Here is a 16414-nt window from a genome sequence, read left to right on the forward strand (position 1 = left end):
AAAAAGTAATCCTTGTTCATTGATGATTTTTTTTAACTTAAATTAGATTTAAGTTTAAATTAAAAAATAATAATTATGTCAATCAGTTTAAAATGTGATCTAATTACTAAATATCTTATTTAAATTTAATAATAAATTTTAAATAATTTTGAATTGTAAAATTAACTTTAGAAAATAATTATTAACTTTACGAGGGTATTTAGTAAATAGAGTTTTCAACTTTTTTAGTTGATTTGGGTACAAATAGAGAATTGTGTAGTCAAATCCTCTAATTGTAGTATTTGTTAAACGGATGTTTGTAAAAATTTGTTGAGTTAAAACCTCTAACACAAAAAAAATAGGGATGAGCAACTTTTTTCCTAATTGATTGCGAATAAGATATGTGGAATGACATATCTGATCATGTTTGTTCAAAATTACTGTCTTTCCCACATGCTTTCAAACCTAATAAGGGTGCCAAGATATCAGTAGCATCCATTCTAAAAAATATTCACTAATTAATTTATGTACTCTTAATTTAATTTTAAATTACTTGGGTAAAATGATTTTTTATGCAACTTAAGAAATTTGCAAATAAGAAACTTAAGATATTTGTTTTAATTCCTATAATAGATGTTTTAGTTCTTTGGTAATATTATTTTATTTCAATAATTTCACTCAATAAAGATTAAAGTATAATAAACAAATAAATACATATCAATAAAACATATCATGCCCTTATTTATCATTTTACACATATCAGCTTTTAATTATCGATTAAGTTTTACTAAACATATTTAAATAGACAGTTAATAGAATCAATTGATCAAATTAACCACTATAACCAGTAATCCACAAATTACCAAATATATATATATTATATTTGAGTTGCTTGTTCCTGACCTAACCTAATCTAAGATTGTGCTTGTTTTTGGTTGCCCAATATTAAATAAATGTAGCATCTTCCTTAATCCTTAAAGTCAATCAACATTAACAATTAATTAAATAATTAATAATTTAAAATTGTATCTGACAGATAGACAGGACAGCTAAGTTAATTTGAAAATTTCAAAGCATATCTTATTTGGTAATATGGTCCAAACCAAATATCTTTTGCCGGCATTAGCTCTTGGTGAAGCAAATAAAATATCCCTAATATTTTTCTATTTTTTTAACATTAATCTCGTTATAAATTTTTATTATATCTGTTCTTTTTGATACAATATTTAAAACTACTCGTAGCCTTTCTCCAACCCTTAAATAAGAGAATAATGTACTTCAACGCACTCAAACTCACTTCCTACTGCACCGACAATAATACTGATGTCAATCGAACTAAAACTCAATCGACATGTTTATTTTATTTTTACATTTTATTTCGTGAATTATATAACGACTTTTCTCATTTCATAATTCACACTAATTCTTAATTCCATATTATTATTTTAAACTTTACTTTGAAATGTTAAATCTTACAATTAAATTTTGTGATTAAAATTAATCATTATAAAGTATGACCAGATTGATAACTGGAATAATATTTGTACAATACTTACACATAATAAAACTTAAATTAAAATAAAATTTGAATTAAAATCCACAGGTACATTATATTTACAAATGGTGGATTCAAACTTAAGATTTCACAATTATCAAAATCTCAATCTTATCTTTAAACTAAAGCCCCATTGACACCACTTTTAATAAATAAAATGTTAAAATATACTTTAGGTCATTGTACTCTTTAGACACTTAGAATTTAGTCTATTTACTTTTCTCAAATTTCAAAATTCTTTTGTTAAACTCATTAATGTGACACTTTAACATAAATAAATAAAAATATTATAATGAACTTGCATTTAATAAAAGAATTTTAATGATGTTAATAGTTGAACTTGCATTTTAAAATTCTGAAAATAGAGGGACTGAAGTTTTTAAAGAAAAAATAGAAGGATTAAATTTCAAATGCATAATGACTACAAGGACTTGAATCATAGTTTAACCAAAATAAAACCAAAAGCATGTAGTTAAAAAAACATAGTGAAACCTTGAAAAATGTCAAGTGAAGCAGAAAGAAGACATAAATAAAGTATGATTCAAATTTGAATGATTTTCTAAGATAATTAATTAAATAAATGTGTGGACATCAATTTTGTTGCACTTTATTGTGTTGGGTGAATGTGGGTCATGCTTTCATCTTTGCCAAATTTCAATGGGAAACAATAAGAAACAAAACTTTGGGGGAATGGGGGAAGTTTATTGGACCAATGCAATTTGTCAAGTAGAGTGCAACTTGACATGGAATAGCATGTGAATCGAGTTTGAGGTCTTATTATCCTTTTCAAATACCATACTCAACTTATTTATTAAATATTATTTGAATCGAGAATTAATTGATATATCAATTTAAATAAAGAGATTCAACTGATCCTTAAATGAGTCGTTCGAAATTTATAAAAAGATGCATGTGTTTCAACATACTTAATCAACCGAATTAAAACTCACTCAACGTTTTTCCAAAAATAAGCTCTAATTAATTAATTTGTAAACAAGATATTGATTAAATTGATAAATATATGCCATAAAGGGTATAAACATATTTTTTTAAAGATACAATTGCATACGCAATTGTAATTAACACATTCATATCATTAGAATCAATAAATTACTATAGAACTTATACATGATAGACTTAAACCAGAATAAATTTTAAATTAGGAACTTACCGATAATATTTATGTGTAACGAGACTTGAGTCTAAGATTTCAAAAATCATGTGACCTTAACATTACTATTAAATCAAAAGTTCATTGGATTAGAGAGCACAAATATTTAATATCAAAGAGAAAACACTAAGGTTTATTTGGATGATGTAGAGTAGTTGAATGATTGTAATTACAAAATCTTATAATTCCCTTTATGTGTTTAGTTGACAGAGTGTAATTACATTGTAATTCCCTATAATTACATAGTTCCATAATTCATATTTAAAAAAAATATTAATTACTAAAAAAATTATTATCATGATAAAAAATTTCTAAATAAGTAACAAAAATTAATTTCAAATCATTGTATTATTATGTTAGTCCAGAAAAATAGTTGATAATACGTTTCCTAATAAAAAAAACAAAAAAAAATCATATGCAATTTTATCTAATTGATCTAGTGTTCCATATTTATTGGGTTATTCCCTTATTAATATCTAAATCTATACCATTAAGATTATCGAGATTTCTTCCTTTCATGTAATTTTCGAAGTATGGTTCATCCCAAACCCACCTTATGGATGAAGTTATGAAGTATATAACATGTTAGTACTATCCAATTTTTTTTATGCTATACTAAGGTGATGTTGTTAATATGAGAAATATTTTTTTAAAAACAACAAATATTCTCTCAATCACTTTTTGAAACCTTAAATGTTTCAAATTAAAGAGTGTACAAGTCATCTTCAGTGCTTGCATGTTTAATTCAATTTTCTCAAATGGTATCATATCACGTGATATGGCGTAAAAAAATCTTTTGTATTTGCATAATTAACATCTACCATATAATATTGAGTTCACTCTGTAAATAGTCTATAGCCATTATAATATAAACTTTTATGAATAAATATATTATTTTTATAATATATAGTATGGACACATAAATATGTTATGTTCATACTATTGACCATAACTTTTTTTACTTTTATAACATACATATATTTTTATAATAAGCTTTTTGATCATAATTTTAAAAAAAATTAAATAATATATCTTTTGTTATAAATTTATAAAATATACATAAATTAATTTTATAATATAAGTTTTTAGAATTTATAATATAATAGTTCTTGGCAATAACTATCCCAAACATTTTTACATGTTCATGTTTATAATATAAAAATTTATAACTTAAATTTGTATAAAAAATAATTTTTAAAAATTAAATTTGGATGTAATTACCTACGTAACTACTGTAATTCTCATCCCCCTAAGAACTGGAAAGTGTAATTGGGGTGCTCTAATTATATTCAATTCAGTAGAACCCACAAATTACCCAAATCTAATTATTAGGTAACTTTCCAAACACGACAAGTATATATAATGTATAATAAAAAATTTTAAAAATAAATATATTGAAAAGGACAAGTGACAAATATATAACTCAATAAAAATTGCATCGTTAGTATACCATATACTCACATTTCAATTCAAACCTTTATAGTTTTCAACATTTGTATTTTACCATTCAACTAATATCTCATTTATTTGAGAATTATATAAGTTTGTTTTATTACATAATTTTATTTTTCACCTATATTATACGTGTTTCATAATCTAGTTTACATAAAATATCCTTAACTTTTTTTACTATTAAAATTTAAGGAAAATATATATTTTTAGTAAAATAATTTTTTTAAATAAGAATATAAAATTTTTAATTGAGTATTATTTATTTTATAAATTTTGAAAAACCCTTATTTTATTATTATGATGATGGGCTTCACTTGAGTCACAACACCAAAGTGCATATCTTGTTTTCATTTTTTTTTAAAAAATTTATATAAAATCAATAAAATTTTAATCATGATTAAATTATGAAAACCCTGTTGAGAAGAAGTCATGTGTAGAGGAAGAATTCACTAATATTGAAAAACAAATGATACAAGATTAATTTCGACTGTATATATTTAAGGATTGAAAATTTATTTTTTAATCAAAATCAAATAAAAAATATAATTTTATACGGACTCAGATTATATAATATTTTAACCATAGAATCTCTAATAATTATTAACTCGACATCATGTTATTAAATCTTAGACGTGTACAACATTAAATAGGAACTTTCCTTTGTCCTTCTCACATATTTTCTTTTGACCATTTTTATTGGAAATTTATTGTTATGTAATACGTAGTACCATTGACGTAAATTCAACATCACCTTCTAACACTTGATTAATTAGGAAAAAAATCATATCAAAACATATCTTAAATATTTTTTTTTTAAATTTTTATACAACACTAGATTCAAATTCAACACTATCAGTCGATAATTCGATTGATATCGATATTATTATTAGTGTAAGAAGTTGTGAGTTCAAGTACGTTGAAATTAATCATTACAAAAGTTTAATAATGTAATTTCAGCCTGACCTTTTGCATTAATTGAAAAAAGAAAAAATAAGTTTGAATGTTTCCATATGTGAAATTATATTTTAAACAAGACATTAAAATATACTTACTTTTTAAAATGATAAAAATTTAGATTAAATTGTCAGTAAACGAAATTTTAAGATATTTACAATATTATTTATACTAGAAATTTTATCACATGCATATACGTGTGAAAACTATGCACTTACAATACATGTGTTATTTTAACAATAACATACAATAAATAATGAAAGATATGACTTAAAATTAATAAATAAAAACACATGAAATATTTATGATATTAAAATGAAAAAATAATTAAATTGTGAGTAAAATGACATTTAAATACGCAAATACATCATATTAAGAATTCTAAGCGTGTTACAATTGTTTTTCATGATGTTGTCATTAATCTTGAGTTAGTGTCGAGTTGACTTATGGTATTAACTCAATCAACAATATTATCAATATAGAAATTTTATGACATGCATATGCATGTGAAAACTACGGATTTGGGATACGGGAGTGTGTTTAAAAATAACATGCAATAAATAATAAAACATGTGGTTTGAAACTAATTAATAATAAAGACACATGCAAAATGTACGATGTTAAAATGAAAAAAATAGATTAAATTGTGCATAAAATAAAATTTAAAGACGTAAATATTTCAGATTAAGAATATTAAATGCATTACAATTGTTTATCATTGTGTCATCATCAATCTTAAGTTGTTGCCGAGTTAACTTGTGACACCAACTCAATCAATAATATTATCGAATATATATACAATTGATGGAGGTAATAAAATATGCATAATACAATTAAAATGTCAATATTATATTAAAATTTAAAATAAACCTATGGTTTAGTGATAAAGCTAATGTTTTATTGACGTAAATAGCACATGTTCAAATGTAACCACATTGCAAATTTTTATTAGTTTTTTAAAAAATAAAAAGTCTAAAATTTATTTGAATAATATAACTTGTTTTAATTATAGAAGGACATTTTTATAATTTTTCTAACTGAATTGATACCCAATTGACTCGTAATAGCAACAACTTATTCCGAGGCTTAAGGTAATAAAATATGTATAATAAAATTAACATGCAAAAAATATTTTAAGATTTCGAACATTGATAGTAATATTATTGAAGAAATAGTCACGAACTCCGAATATGAACAGTAAAACGGAAAAGACTGAGAGGTAACGAAATTACTTGTAGTTTAAGTAGACAAAAAAGGAAAATTTAAAAATACTTAAGTAAAAACAGAGTAAAATTTGAGGGGTAGTAAGCGAAAATTAAAATCCAATTATCTAGTCAATGGTGTAAACGCTTTGAAGTTTCCAGCCTTAGTTGCAGGGTCTTATGGCGTGCTAAATCAGAAGCCAAAAACCAAAAGGCATCCCTCAGATTCTTTTAAAAATTTTTCCATTTTGACCCACCATCTCTACTTCTCTAATCTCTATCCCTCTCTTTCTCTCTGGTAAGTTAAGTTTCTCTTTGTTTTTTGATCTCTGTTTGTGTGTGTGTTGCTTTTCATTTAAGGCGATGTTTGGAGAGAAAGATCTCTCAAGTAATCTCCCTTGTGTAGGAGATGAAAGCTCTCAAAGCAAGCTTTCACGTTTGTTTCAAAACAAGGAGAGTTCAGTTGAGAAAGTGAGTTTTGTAGAGAAGGGTATTGATTTTCTTAGAGAATCAAAGGTGGGTCTTGATGGAGGTTACCCTTTACCAAGATCTTCCAAGCCTGGGATTTCTGGCTCCCAAGAACTCACTCTTAGCTACCTCTGTGAGAACCCTAAACTGGGTTTTTGTTCTGAGAAGACCCAAACCCTGTTGGAAAAAGTTACTAGCTACAAAGGGAAAGAAGTTGTTGATTCTGAGAACACACATCAAGATGAGAAATGGGTTGAAAGAGATTTCCTGAATTTGAGTGAAAGTAAAGGGATTTCTGCCAAAAGAGATGTAGAGGATGATTTTCAAGAAAGAGAGACTAGTCATAGGGAGAAAAAGCCAAAGCTTGAGACTTTGAATCTATCTCTAGCTTTACCCGATGTCTCTCTCTCTTTAACTGCATCGAATGCTTTGCAAAATGGTGATCCTTCGCAACATCGGTCTAGGCCTAGTAGGAGTGTACAGTCCTTGGCACCATCAACCAATAACAAGCAAACTACTTGTTCTAATGATTTCACTGCTGCTTCATTGTCATACTCTTATTCTGTGCCGTATTCACACAATCCTAGCTGCTCCTTAACACGGAATTCTACTGAGAATTATGAGTATTCTGTGGGGAAAGATGATCAAATTTGGTGTGGTGGTGAAGGTACTAATGGATCCGTGCATAGTCGTTTTAGGCCAATTGGTGATGGAGTTGCTTTGGCCAGTGCTGGTGCTGGTGCTGGGTTTTCCATGATGCAGGTTAACCGTCATGTGAATAAAGATTCGTGCAATAGTCTTCATAGGACCTCTAGTTCAGATAATCATTCATTTTTCCCATCTGAATTGCTTGCTAAGCCTCGCATAGATAATCATTCAGAGGATTCAAGGAGAAAGGATTCAGAGAATTGGAGAGTTTTGGAGAGTATGGATGGAGGGAGATCCAGGAAGATTTCTAGACCGGAAAAAATTCTTCTTGAGATTGTGTCTGAGTCGATTCCTGCCATGGCTCAAATAATGCAGGAGCTGCCTGAAGAAACCCTCGAATCGACCAAAGAATACTTGAGGAATCTTATTGGAAACCCAGAGTGGAAGGAAGAATTAGTTGGACTTCAAAATCGACTTGACAGGAGATCTGATCTTAGCAAGGAGACTCTCTCAAAGTGCCATAAGGATCAGCTAGCAATCTTAGTTGCAGTGAAAATGGGCCTGAAAAGCTTCTTGTCCGGGAAAGTAGGACTTCCCATGACCGAGCTGCTGGAGATTTTCTTGTTTATGAGATGTAGGAATCTGACTTGCAAGAGTGTACTACCTGTTGATGACTGTGATTGCAAGATATGCTCAGGAAATAAAGGGTTTTGTAGTTCTTGTATGTGTCCTATTTGCTTGAATTTCGATTGTGCTAACAATACTTGCAGTTGGGTTGGTTGCGATGTTTGTTCCCATTGGTGCCATGCTGCCTGTGGCATTCAGAGGAATCTTATAAAACCAGGACCCAGCATAAAGGGACCATCTGGGGCTATGCAATTCCATTGTATTGGCTGTGGCCATGCTTCAGAAATGTTTGGGTTTGTTAAGGATGTGTTTTTATACTGTGCTAAGAACTGGGTTCTTGAGACATTGACAAAGGAGCTAGACTGCGTGCGAAAGATTTTCCGGGGCAGTGATGATTCGAAGGACAAGGAACTATATGTCAAAGCTGATGAGCTTTGCAGCCGGCTCCAAAACAAAATGATGTCTGCTTCAGATGCTTGCAGCATCATTATCCAATTTTTCAACTGTATGTATCTTTTGTTCTGTCTATATTTTCTGTGCAAACTAATTCCGCGAATACGGAGTTCATCACAAATTCATTATAACTAGTCAAACCTGATAGTTCAGTGCGTTTGATGATTGAGAAAACTGATCAGCAAAACAAAGTTCTTATGCTACAAGAAGGATACCTGTCTTTTGTTGTTTAAATTTTATCTTTGATTTGGCTGCCTGCAACTCAGATTTGCACTTCGCTCTTTGATAAGGACCATTCATGAATTAGTTGAATAAGCATAGTCTTGTTTATGGTTTACTGGTTCCTTTGAACTTAGTTCTTTTGTTCTCTAAACATCCATCTTAGTAGGCATCCGGGTTGTAGTTTTCCGTCACGGAGTTAGTTATATTGCTGATAAGTCCAGTGATTAATTTTCATGCATCACTCATTTTATGATATTCAAGTCCCAACTAATTCTACCTCATTTTTCTTTTTGGCCCGCACAAATAGACTCTGATGGTTTGTCAGACTTTCCTACCTCCGGTGCATGTTCCAAAGAGTTAACAACAACTCAAGTTGACCTTCGAAAAGATGAATCATCTGTGACACCAGGCGCTTCTCTTCCTCAGAAGCTCGTGTTTTACAGCACAAGCTCGGCAAGTGGGCATGATTTACTTCCGAACGAACACCGTCGGAAGGACCTCAAAGCTTCTCTCATGAATGACCTAAAGAGTGAAGATGAATACCGATTTGGAAGGTCATCAAACAATGATGGATTTGACAGCTTAGAAAGCATGGTAAGAATTAAGGAAGCAGAAGCAATATTGTTCCAAAGCAAGGCCGATGAAGCACGGAGAGAAGTGGAGAGTTACATGAGGATGATCCGGGCCAAGTCCGAAAAGTTGGAAGAGGAATATGCCGAGAAGCTATCCCGACTTTGCTTACAGGAGACAGAGGAAAGGCGAAGGAATAAAATGGAAGAACTTAAGGTTTTGGAACATTCACAGTGTGATTACTACAAAATGAAACTAAGAATGCAAGCAGAGATTGCCAGTTTGTTGGAGAGAATGGAAGCTACAAAGCAGCAATGGGTTTAACTCTTTTCTTTTCTTTTTTTTTTCTTTTTTTCCTTAATTTATTGGTTAACAATTAATTAATGTAAAACGTGTGGTTTGTTCCAAGTTTTTAACCTTATGGATTCTACTTGTTCCCCCCCTTTGAGAAATGAATGATTGTACTGAGTTGTGAAAAATTCTTTTGAATGGTAAACCTTCATAGCCATTGAAAATTGAGACTTGGAAGGGGTATCAAAATTGTAATGCTTGTTGCTATCGCAATATAGAATAATCACGTTTGTGCTGTGCATGCCAATCTGCTCTCTATGCATATACTATATAATATTTCCATAGCACCAAGAAAAAAAAAAAGTGATTGGTTCCCTAGAAAATGTGTTGTATGGATTGGAGAATAAAGGTGAAAGGCGGCATCAACGGGTGACGCCCACAAATTACGAGACTTTGGGACCATTGAAATTTTGAATTGAAAATGCGTAAAGATCATCACCGTTTTCTTTTCTGGTTTGTAAAACTGGTTTTCCTGTCTGGACTTTCACTTCGAAATTTGAGCTCAATGGACCCTACTGCACCCACTTGTGGAGCCACCCATTAAAACCCGTGAACCTAGACATCATAATTTACATATATATATTTTTCCTTTATTAATATATTTGATGGGGACTCCTCCCACTGGGTTTTTGCTAACCAGTGCTTGTATAACTTTAATTCCCCAAAATCATCAATTATTGCATTTAACATAGATGATCATTTAGAGAGGGAGAAAGTAAAAAATTCTTTGGGGAAGGAGGGTTTGATATTCTTTTTGAGAGAGAAGAGAGGGCTGGGAGGGTGGTGTTTGGGTGTAATCATTGAGCAGCAACTGGCAATTTTGCTTTGACTCTTCCACTGTAGGAAAATTCCAAGCTGTATGCAAAGCCCATACTGCTATACCCTTCAACAACCGTCTAGCATTTGAGCGGCAGAGGGTAGTCTTTCCTGCGACGGAACTGGTTGGCAAATAAAACAAAGCACATGCCCTCTATTGCAATGTGAATCATGGATGCTCGCCATTCTTCCCTGGCATTGCAGTTGGTGCACAATCCATTTTAATACATGTGAATATGATGGACTAAATTTAAAAAAGGAAAAAGAAAAGAGAAGAGTTTGATGTTTGTAATGGAAGAATGGCAAGCTCCAGTCAGAGAAAGAAATAGTGATAACAGCAATGCTAGATCATCATTCAACGATGTGCACAAACAAATGCTGTTTATCTACATTGTATTTGCAGGGTGAATTTAACAGAGCATTTCAATCAGATTTCTATGGGGAAGAATTGATGGAAGCAGAATGGTGCAGTGACAGGAAGCAAGGAGCAAGGAGCAAGGAAAGAAGAAGAATGGTGGAAACAGGGAGTAGCATGGAGGGTTATCAGGGAAGCGGGGAGTAGCATGGAAACAGGGAGTTGATTTCTTGATGTGTAATTTGATCACCATGATTTTAACTCTTAAAATGTGCTCGAAATGTTTGACTCGTTGGTTAAAGGTTATTTATCTATAAAATTATAGTTTTATTATCGTAAAAATATATAATATATAATTTAATTTTAATCTTAAAAAAATTTCAAACTCTGCCACTAATAACATACAAAATCAGTTTTATAATTCAAGTCCAGTATTTATTAAATTCAAGTCCAGTATTTATTAAATTTAATATTAAAAATTTATTGCTTAATGCTTTAATTTATCAAACAATATCATTTTTAAATGATTAAAAATATTCATGAGTCAAGCGAGCTAGGTTTATAAACAGCATTAATATATTTATACTTGACCCAAATTTAATTTAATTTGAAATATAGACATCAAATTTTAACAAAGTCCGCTTATATTGATAATAGTTAACCCGAACTCAATTTCAAGTCGCTTATATTATTATTATTATTATTAAAAATTATTAAAAAATGATATTATTTTTAATTATATTATCAAGAGAGATGTGAAAGTTTCATTTGACTAACCAAGTAGATAGCAAACAGTGAAGAAGTTCCATTAAAATTTACTTGGTAGAAAATTTGTTTTGGAGGCCGAAATTAAAATTTAATTTTTATAATAGAAAAAATTTATCATTTAAATAGTCTATATTTTTATAGTTTTTAAAAGATTAAATCAAAATTTTATCATTTCTAATAGGGGCCAAAGCGCAATTTTACATTTACTAATTTAAAAATCTTAAATGAAAATTTTTTTATGTGAGGAGTACTGCACTTTGCACCTGTTCCATTATTTTCCATGTCTAACATTTCTTGCTACTAGAAAGCAATTAAATTTTTTTTGAATTAATTGAAGTTGAAATTAAAAATTAAATTAAATAGTCATTGTAATTTTATGCTACGGATAATTAAATTTATTTATTTATAGACTTTAACATGATAAAGTCGTCATAATTAATACTATTTTGAAAATAAAAAATTAATTATTAAATTGAATAAATTACATGCGACACACAATGGTTAGCATATTGAATCTGGGAACTTAGTGTGGCTTAGTGCGTGCTGCCCACCTTACAGACTCCCGGTGGTAATTGATATTTTCTATTAAAATATTACTATTTTGTCTCTTCTTATTTAAGTAGAACTCTTATAAATTTTCCCTCTAAGTTAAAATATAATCATCAGCATAGCTAATCAGTCAGAAAAATAGTGAGATTTGTTTTTCCCAAATAAATTCTATTTTCATGATAACTCAAGTTAAGCTTCTTGACCATAGAGAGAATTAACCTTCCCCACCGAAAAGTTAAAAATCTTTATTATTTGACTAAGTTGTTAATTAGAGTCCATTCTCTAAGCAAATCGAAAGTTCAAGAACAAAAAAAAAATCGTGTTGGGTGAAAGTTGAAAATCGACTAAAAAATCGTTAAATTGAAAATGAATGTACTAATTTAATAAAATTTATTATTATAATAATACAAAAACTTAAAATATCTTTATTTAAACAAACTCGTTTTTTAAACCAATTTTTCTAATGCTTCTAGCATAATTCTATTGAACACTTGATGGACTAAAGATTTTCAACACAAACAAAACCAAAATTAGTTAAAAAATCAACCAGAATCATTCATGGAAAGAAAAAAAAAAAGGAGCAAAGTGCCTCATGACAACCTTGCCATCTGCTCCCACAAGCATAAACTCATTTTGAATCAACCCTTCCTCTCTCCTTCCTTTAATGAGCACCTTGACAAACACCTCCGCAACCTTCACCTCACTGAAGAATAAGGGAGTCTAAAATTGAAGCTATGCCAGAGAGGTGGAGACGGGCCAAGGAGGAAGAAGGTAAGAAAGAGGAGCTTCAATCCGTGCTTGGCATTATGCATCAATTTTAGGTCGAATTCGGGTTCAGATTCATGTTGTTGTGGTGCTTTACTACCACTAAGTCGTTATATTAGTTCTAAATATTTTTCAAAAGTATAGAACTTTGACTTAAATATTTTACTAATTTAATTTTGAGAAATACTAAGGAAACATGTAATGATTTTATTTTTTTTTAATTTTATTCTGTTTTTAATTTGTTATTGAACTCTATTAAATGATAATCTTTTTTATTTTTCATACATTTCTTTAACAACATTTTCGAGATTTTATTTTCCTATAAATATTATATAAATTTTCTAAATAACTTTGAGGATTTTTTTTAAATCCTTTTTATATAGAATCATAGTCAAATTAACAAAAAACATAAAAGTTGAGGATTAAAATTGTTATTATATTAATTAAAATATCGGGTGATCAAAAATTTTATTTTCGTATCTTAATGATCAAACTGTAACCTTTTTAATTAAATGTCTAAAATAAAAACTTATTCCTATTTTAATGATTTGTGATGTAGTGAATACTTTCTTTCTTGCTTGCTTTCTTTTCTTAAAAATTCTTTACTCAAATTGCTTTACTTTTTTTTTAAAGAAAAAAAAGATAGATTCCTTGTTCTCTCTTTTGAATTTAAACTGGATCGGTGGTAAAATCGTTCATGTTACTGGTTTACTGGTTAAATTAATAAATTATTAAAAATTTTAAAAGGAATAAATAATAAATTAAAAGATTCAATTTAACTGGTTCGTAACAGTTCTCGATTTAATCGGTTCAAAGTCCCTTTTTGAATTGATACCTCGGTCAATTCCTAATTTAATCGGTTAATCTATTCGGTTCAAACAACATTGATGACACAGAGTAAATTATTGATATTGAATCCAAGTAAATCAAAATATTACCTCTAAAAATATCATAGAAACTCCTGGATTAAGAGCTAGATTGTATTTAGTCCTCTTTTTTTAAAAAGTTGACAAATTAGTCATTCTACATTAAATCAAAGAGCATATCAGTCCTTTCATTTAAAACTCCATCTATTTTTACCTTTAACTCATGACGTGATTGAAATAGCAAGTAGGTTCGTCCTTTAAGTAGTTTTCAAATAATTGTTAAAAAATTTATTTATTTTTAAGATTTGCATTGAATTAAAGATCAGTTTGCTCTTCTTCTTCTTTTTTTGTGAATTACAACAAGACGAAGTCCAAGCAACAAACGTGACTAGCGCAACTTGAATCCAAGCCACACTTGGGGCCGTGGACACCCTAATTATCAAGTCATTACATGAGATTTAATCAGTTTACTCTTTGATGTAACATATAATAGCTAATTTATTCTATTTTTTTAATAGAGAAAGTAAAATGCAATTTAACATTTAATGCATACGCCTCAACGGTACTATTATCAAATACTAGCATTTTAAAAAATAAACTTTTAAATTAAGATAATTAACAACCATTTTGGGTTGATAAATTAAAATGGAATTATAAACATGAATTACAACATCAATCCAACGTAAAATTCACCCAAAAAGAAACAAAAAAATAAAAATCACACACATGATTGAAAAGAAGGAAAGAAAAAAGGGGATGATTAATTAAAACAGTAATTGATCAAACATAACGGGCAAGAGCAACGCTGAGATCAACAAATATGCCGAACAAGAGGATAGACAGTCCCAAGAAATTGACCAAACGAGCTTCACGGTTACTGCGCAGTCCAATGAAGGTAGCTTTCTCCAACAACCCAGTGAGAGCCGCCACTACCGACATGTATAGCAATGTCCGGCCACCGCATATGTGCCATGGAAGCAGGCTTTGTCTTGTTAACTCTGGTTGACGGAACATAAATGTAATCAACCCTGCTAACCACTGCACCACCCCCCACAATAATCAAATATATGTAACAATAAGTTAAATAATTCCCAAAAAGTTTAGGATAATATTAAAGTTTGAAATTTACCTGCAACACAAACAAAGAAACGGCGGCGATACCGATCCATGAATGCAAACTGTAAACGTCTTCAATGTTGGTCATATCGTGGTACTTGAAAACAGCACAAAGTCCCACCACTGCAAGCACAAATGCCAGAAGCTGAAGTATCATATGGACTACCTTCTGCACCATGTGCGTCGCTTGTACTGTCTTGTACACCATCATTGCTGCATGTTTTTTTTTTTAACATGATCAGAAAAAAAAATGATTCAAAAGTTGATTTTTTTTTCCATGATCAGTTTTGCCAATTACCTTCACCAGACAGAAATATGAATCCGCAAAACATAAGAAACGGGTGAACCTACATGCATGAGAAATAATGAAATCATCATTTTCATAATTACAACATGTAAATATTTGGGTTGGTTTTACTTACATTGAAAACACGAACAGCATTGTAAGAATCATATTCGATACCTCCACGATAATGCAGCAACCAAACGAGCATGAGGGCGAAAGCCAAAATCCCAAAGACGTGAGCAAATATTGTTAGACGAGAAGCTGAACTTTTATATGGGGAGACAGCTACGTGGTGGTGGGTGGAATGCATGGTGATTAAAACTCAGGGAGTGGGATTGATAACATGAAAGAACAAAGGATGAAGGCTTAAATATATAATTATGTAATTGATTCTGCTAAACTGGCAGGGTTTCTTAGAGGAAAACTTTTTCAAAAATCTACACCTTTGGGATTGCTTATTGCAGGGTTTTGGCACTTTGGATGTAGGAAAACTTTGAGTTTGGGCAAAGCATCATCCGTATTAGTGAATTAGTTGGAAAAATTACTAATTTTATTTCAGCAAAAAAAATAAAAGGAAAGGGAGTTGTGTAAGCTTTCTCGTCCAAGCAAAGGCTATAGAAATAGTAACTAATTAGACTTTATGAAAGTTATGGATTTAATCTTATACTTTAATTTTATCAATTTTAGTATGTACTTTTCAAATTGATCAAGTTTAATTTATATATTTGAATTTTAAAATTTTAATCCCGACTCAAATAGTAGCAGTTAGATATCTTGGGTTAACTTCAATTACTAATCATGTACTATATATACAATTATAGATTTTGTTCATATTCTCCAATTGAATCATTTAAGTAATGGTGGAGCTTATAATTTCTTTTTAGGGGACCGAAATTAAATTGTATATATTTACGATAATAGAAATGTACTTTCATCATTTTAATAGCCTATATCTTTATAATTTTTAAAGGGTTAAATCAAATTTTTATCATTTTAGGAGGATCAAAGTGCAATTTTGCCATTACTAATTTAAAATTTTATAAATTATAAAGGGTCTAAATTAAAATTTTACCATTTTAAGAGGGACCATGGCCCCTTTAGGTCTCCACTACGCTTCGCCGCTGTTTCTAAGTCACTATACTTTTCAATTTTTGAAATTTCAATTTTAATACAAATGACAATCGTTAATCTAATTTTTAATGAATAATATGTAAAAATAATAATATTTTTTGGTGAGAACT

The 16414-nt window shown here is 29.8% G+C and overlaps 2 protein-coding genes across 2 annotated transcripts; one reads left to right on the forward strand and one right to left on the reverse strand.

The window, feature by feature from the left end:
* The first annotated feature begins 6399 nt into the window (after positions 1 to 6399).
* On the forward strand, positions 6400 to 9899 carry LOC107913522 (protein OBERON 3). Its single transcript, XM_016842136.2, has 2 exons — positions 6400 to 8561; positions 9039 to 9899. Exons 1-2 carry the CDS (start codon positions 6677 to 6679, stop codon positions 9623 to 9625), a joined length of 2472 nt encoding a protein of 823 aa, XP_016697625.1. The 5' UTR covers positions 6400 to 6676; the 3' UTR covers positions 9626 to 9899.
* Positions 9900 to 14383: 4484 nt separating this feature from the next.
* LOC107913523 (probable transmembrane ascorbate ferrireductase 3) lies at positions 14384 to 15609 on the reverse strand. Its single transcript, XM_016842137.2, has 4 exons — positions 15310 to 15609; positions 15186 to 15234; positions 14901 to 15100; positions 14384 to 14809 (listed from the first exon to the last, which is right to left on the reverse strand). Exons 1-4 carry the CDS (start codon positions 15481 to 15483, stop codon positions 14552 to 14554), a joined length of 681 nt encoding a protein of 226 aa, XP_016697626.1. The 5' UTR covers positions 15484 to 15609; the 3' UTR covers positions 14384 to 14551.
* Positions 15610 to 16414: the final 805 nt, after the last annotated feature.

This window comes from Gossypium hirsutum, chromosome A13, assembly GCF_007990345.1.
Source record: "Gossypium hirsutum isolate 1008001.06 chromosome A13, Gossypium_hirsutum_v2.1, whole genome shotgun sequence".
NCBI lineage: Eukaryota > Viridiplantae > Streptophyta > Magnoliopsida > Malvales > Malvaceae > Gossypium > Gossypium hirsutum.

What these genes read in the sequence shown, in the direction of transcription:
- LOC107913523 (XM_016842137.2), bottom strand. Translation starts at nt 15,483, where the DNA reads ATGCATTCCACCCACCACCACGTAGCTGTCTCCCCATATAAAAGTTCA. An exon ending in ATGCTGTTCGTGTTTTCAAT is followed by an intron (nt 15,235 to 15,309) that starts GTAAGTAAAACC and finishes TCATGCATGTAG; the next exon opens with GTTCACCCGTTTCTTATGTT. An exon ending in CATATTTCTGTCTGGTGAAG is followed by an intron (nt 15,101 to 15,185) that starts GTAATTGGCAAA and finishes AAAAACATGCAG; the next exon opens with CAATGATGGTGTACAAGACA.
- LOC107913522 (XM_016842136.2), top strand. Translation starts at nt 6,677, where the DNA reads ATGTTTGGAGAGAAAGATCTCTCAAGTAATCTCCCTTGTGTAGGAGAT. An exon ending in CATTATCCAATTTTTCAACT is followed by an intron (nt 8,562 to 9,038) that starts GTATGTATCTTT and finishes CCGCACAAATAG; the next exon opens with ACTCTGATGGTTTGTCAGAC.